The following is a 5032-nucleotide window of genomic DNA, read 5'->3' as shown; positions in this document are numbered from 1 at the left end:
CCCGATATATCCAAAATAGTAATTTATGATTAATTCCATCATTAAGAAGCCTATTTGAATACCAATTTCCAATATTCAAATTATTCTTCTTAATGTGAAGACGCTTCTTTCTTTTCCGGATTCTTTGTTGAAATTGGCTAAAATCTCGTCCTACATCATTGACTTACGTTTATTTATCTATTAGCTTATTCATTTACATATGAATTTATGATTAGGACTTGGCTTGTGAAAGAGCTGGCATGGGTTTTGGTAATGACATGTGGTGCAATAAATTCTTTGTTCTGCCTCTGGAATTTCTTTGGTGTGCTTGCCATACACTTGCTCAGTTTTAATAAACTTTGATTAATTGTTCCTCCGTAATGCTTGAGTGCTAATTAATCATTGCAAGTTCTTAGACAGAAATTGTCTATTAAGAAGTTTTCCTGGTGTAGTTTGGTTTGTTTCATATATAATGTAATGGTTGGTTGTTCATATGATTCATCATTTGTTTACTGGTCTAGTGATTAAGCACATTGTTTAGATCCCTAGCGTATGATTCATCCTCTGCTAATCTATATTGGATATCTTGGTTTTTTTTTTTTAATTAAATTTTCTTGCTTGTAGTCTTGAAGGAGTTTATGATTCAAAGAATGGAATCTGCAATTCATAAAATTTGAAAAGATGTGATTTTGTGATTTAAAGTCTATGACTTAGAAATTCAGGAAAATTAAGCTTCTTTCCGAACACAGCAGCTTAGGAAGTTCTGTCTGAATAATATTGTTCGATAGACGTCTAATGCCAAGTAAATTATATTGCAACTCAAGTACTCCTCAGATGTTATTGTAAAGGATCTATGATTTGGTGATGTCGTTGATATTTGATTTGCTAGAATCAAGTTTTACATTTTATGTCTGTTCTGCTGTAACCGGTTAACATCAGTGTCTTGCAGCACTATGGGTAATGGATTTTTGTATTTTATTGTTACATATGTCAAGATTAGATGGGGTTATGAAATGTCCATCCGATTTTGATAATTTAATATTGATTGCATACGCTAAATGATTCAAATATTGTCACAGTTCTAGAATTCTTCATTATTAGGCCTAACATAAATGTTCAAGTGGAAACCTCCTCTTAAGTAGATTACATTATGTGAAGTTTGAATCCATCTTTAATTTGCCAATTGAACTGGGTAACTGGGTGGTCATAATTTAAAAATGGTAGTTTGTGCTGTGTGTTTATCTTTGTGAAAGTGAAGCTTGTCAACCATGTGGACAGTATTACATGATATTTATTTACTCGTCTATTTTTAAACGGGTCGCTATAAGTATGTTTCATTTGCAGGGGTCAATTGATTTTGATGGTTTAGGCCCTGTTCATTGGTGTCAAGATGTAGATGAAGAAGCTTCTTAAGCTCACGAACTCTATCAAAGGCGGGCTACTTGAATCACGATTATCGTGATTGTGCTTGAAGGCAAGGAGACAAATTTGGCATGCTCATTCTTAATTGTAGATGGAACTTAAACCATTTAATTAGTTTCAAATTCGCATGGAGTCTATCATTTCAGTTTCGAACTTGCATTGTCATACTCAATTCTTGTGAAATGCCAGCGCTGCCTGCATTTCTCTTAACTTGTTTCCTTTACCAAATTGGCAAATTGTGAAACTGCAAAAGCACTTTGCGGACTAGAGAGAGTTGATCAAGTATACCCTCGAATTTTTTTTTTTTTCATCATTCATTAATTTACCTATACAAATTGCAAGACACAGTTCTTTGAACCGCGCAAGAGCTGAATTGACGCAAAATCTAAGGATTTCCACATGCTTATTGAAGATGCATGTTCATCGTAATAAATTCTTCTATATATGATATAATGCTTAATTACTTTGCACCTGATTCAAGGTCCTATATATATATATATATATATATATATATATATATATATATATATATATATATATGTATATCTGTTTTGACTTTTGAGCTCTCACAGGTCTTACCTTCTTATGCGGATCTCTACCCTAACACCTTTGTTATTATTATCTCATCATGAATGAAAAAGGGAAGCTGCAGAATCTCAGATGCACATGCACTAGATCTGGCCTGCGTGGATTGAATATTACATATACACTAGTTGATTACTTGTGTAAATCTCGAAGCATATATATCCTACACCGATTTCTTTGTTCTTACTCAATCTCTAGTATACCTTCATCTCTAAGTGACCTCCACAATAATGAAGCAAAAATCCACAGATTCCCCTCATGATAAATTCAAGTCTTCTTCCTCGAATAACCTCTTCTTCCTTCTCCTTCTCCTCTTAACAAATCTCATCACCTTGTTCATTTCCTCATCCCTTTTCTCCTGTTCCTACAAGTCCCTCTCCACCACCGTCGAGGAAACCGCCACCATAGCATCCGACCTCCCGCCCGAATTCCTTGCCTTCACATCCGGACAAGCTCTCCCTTTCGGATTCAACACCAACTTCGATTCCGACACCATTTACCCTCCAGCAGGCAAAGCATGCACACTCTTCCCCGACGAACTCCGTCGCTACATGTCATACAAAGTCAACGGTTCGTGTCCTGACGACGAGCTCCTAGCCCAAAAGCTCCTCCTCAAGGGCTGCGAGCCCTTACCTCGGCGCCGGTGCCGCCCCGCCTCTCAACCGGAGTACACTGAACCCTACCCTCTCCCCATCAGCCTATGGACCACGCCGTCCGACTCTTCAGTCGTGTGGACAGCGTACACATGCAAGAACTACAACTGCCTCGTCAACAGAAAACGAAACGAGAAAGGCTTCTCCGACTGCAAAGACTGCTTCGACCTCCAAGCAAACGAGAAGTCTCGCTGGGCAAGGTCTAAAGGAGGAGGCCTCGATTTCAGCATAGACGAAGTCTTGGCCACCAAGCCACGCGGCAGCATACGAATCGGCCTAGACGTCGGCGGCGGGGTGGCCACGTTCGCCGTGAGAATGAGAGAGAGGAACATAACGATCGTAACGACGTCGATGAACTTGAACGGCCCTTTCAACAACTTCATAGCGTCGAGAGGTGTGGTTCCTCTCTACATAAGCATTTCACAGAGGCTGCCGTTCTACGACAACACTTTGGACATCGTACACTCCATGCACGTTCTCAGTAACTGGATTCCGACGACATTGCTTCATTTTGCCTTCTTTGATGTCTACAGAGTGCTTAGGCCTGGGGGGTTGTTCTGGCTCGACCATTTTTTCTGTGTGGGTGAGCAGTTGGAGGAGATTTATGGACCATTGATCAAGAGCATTGGATTCAACAAGTTGAAGTGGGTTGTTGGGAGGAAGCTTGATCGAGGCCCTGAGCTTAGGGAGATGTACCTTTCGGCTTTGTTGGAGAAGCCATTGAAGAACTCGTGGTGATCCATCATATATACACTAAATTAATAACTAATTTGGTTCGCTTTTGTCTTTCTTTTGACCATTTTTTGTTTTTCCTATATGTTTGATCGATGAGGAAACTATAAGAATATCAAACCCAACTTATGATCAATTGGTCTAGTTCAACGCGATTGATTTTTATACATACACGTACCCGTACGTAGTCTTTAATTATCTGGTTGGACGACTTATGTTGCATTCATGATTTTTATGGTAGCGTGAATTTCCTTTCTGTCTTACACATTAGAGGGACAAATTGAGATGGAAAACCTGAGCAATTAAGAAGAAATATATGTGACTGAATCAAGTGTACAATTCAAGCATTCTGGGGGTATTTGGCAGCTTTCCACAAGTTTAAACAAAGTGAAACTTGGATTTCTACACTAGTGATCTTGTCTTGGGTTTCTTAGAAGTTGAAAATTGCTGTCGGTTTTAGAAGTTGATCGGTTACAACCTTTGTGGTAACAATATCATGTTCATTTGGATTGACTGAAGCCTTCTTTCTCCCTCAAGCACACTCTGCTTGCAACTGGTGCACTGATTTTGCGCGACGGGGATTGTGAGATTAATCATGCTCTGCGGTCTTTTCTTTAGGGATTCATTGCTACCCTAGTTCACAGTATGAAACATCAATAAATAAGTTCATGTTTTAGGATATTGAAAGTAAAGAGAGGTCGTATCATACCATCGGCTAAGTACTTCCAAGACAGAGCCTCTCTCTCTAAAAACCAGAGAGAGAAACCAGATCTCAAATTCAAACCCGCCTCCTCCCCCACTCTCTCATCCAAATCTTGATCCTTCCAGATCTAGATTGATGGTGGAAGAGAGTTGGGGGAGGCCATACCAACTTTGACTTGTATCCAATTTCTCTCCATCCCTACTGATCTTCTCTTTCATCAAGCTATTCCAGCTCCTTATTTCTCACCCTTGTGGTGATTTTGTTACCCTCTGTGGTGTAGTTCTGGCTATGTCCAGCATGGGAGGACTCTGTTCCTCGTTTTTTCTCTTCTTTTCCTCTCACTGTAAAGCAATATATTCCATACGTTTCCAGGTCAAAATTTAATCAATCCCACAACACAGCTCGTATCTCTACCCAGAACCACCAAGAAGGTCCTTATGGTTGCGACTACAAAGTGCATGTCACTTACCTAGGCGAGTATGGGTGCTCACGCATGGGTTTTTCACCCCCCCCCCCCCCCCCAAATTCTCCATTGTTACTGTTACTGTTCTTGTTCTGGTTCTATGTCCTGGATCTCTGATCCTTGTCGATAGCCATGGTTACTACTTGGTCTCTTTGGTGGAGAAAAGGATGCTTTTGTGAGGAATCTCATTCCTTTGGTTGTTGGTTCTCCTTTGATCTGTATTTTGGAATTGGTTTGGCATCGGTTTATCACGACGAAATTTCTAGGTGTTCTATGTCCGGCGGCACCTCGGCTATTGTACGTGTGTGGCTCGCAGCGCAAACTAGGCGGCAGCAACTAGGGTTTCGGTAGTGGGCTGGGCTTCTCATCGGGCCTATGTTTTAGCTTTTATTGTTTTAAGGATTAATTTTTAGATACTGGCTCTATTAAAGCCCAGGAGAAAATTAATTTTCCTTTTTAGTTTTTGTCTGTATGGGCCTGTCCATCAGACTGGTT

At 40.1% G+C, this 5032-nt stretch overlaps 1 protein-coding gene across 1 annotated transcript; it reads left to right on the top strand.

Annotated features, from left to right (window-relative positions):
• Positions 1-2190: 2190 nt before the first annotated feature.
• On the top strand, positions 2191-3495 carry LOC112195360 (probable methyltransferase At1g29790). Its single transcript, XM_024335773.2, has one exon. The coding sequence runs from the start codon at positions 2217-2219 to the stop codon at positions 3375-3377; it is 1161 nt and encodes a 386-aa protein (XP_024191541.1). The 5' UTR covers positions 2191-2216; the 3' UTR covers positions 3378-3495.
• Positions 3496-5032: the final 1537 nt, after the last annotated feature.

Source organism: Rosa chinensis, chromosome 3 (assembly GCF_002994745.2).
Source record: "Rosa chinensis cultivar Old Blush chromosome 3, RchiOBHm-V2, whole genome shotgun sequence".
Taxonomy (NCBI): domain Eukaryota; kingdom Viridiplantae; phylum Streptophyta; class Magnoliopsida; order Rosales; family Rosaceae; genus Rosa; species Rosa chinensis.
This window is presented reverse-complemented; position numbering and strand designations above follow the sequence as displayed.

Coding starts and splice junctions, on each gene's coding strand:
- LOC112195360 (XM_024335773.2), top strand. CDS start 2,217: ATGAAGCAAAAATCCACAGATTCCCCTCATGATAAATTCAAGTCTTCT.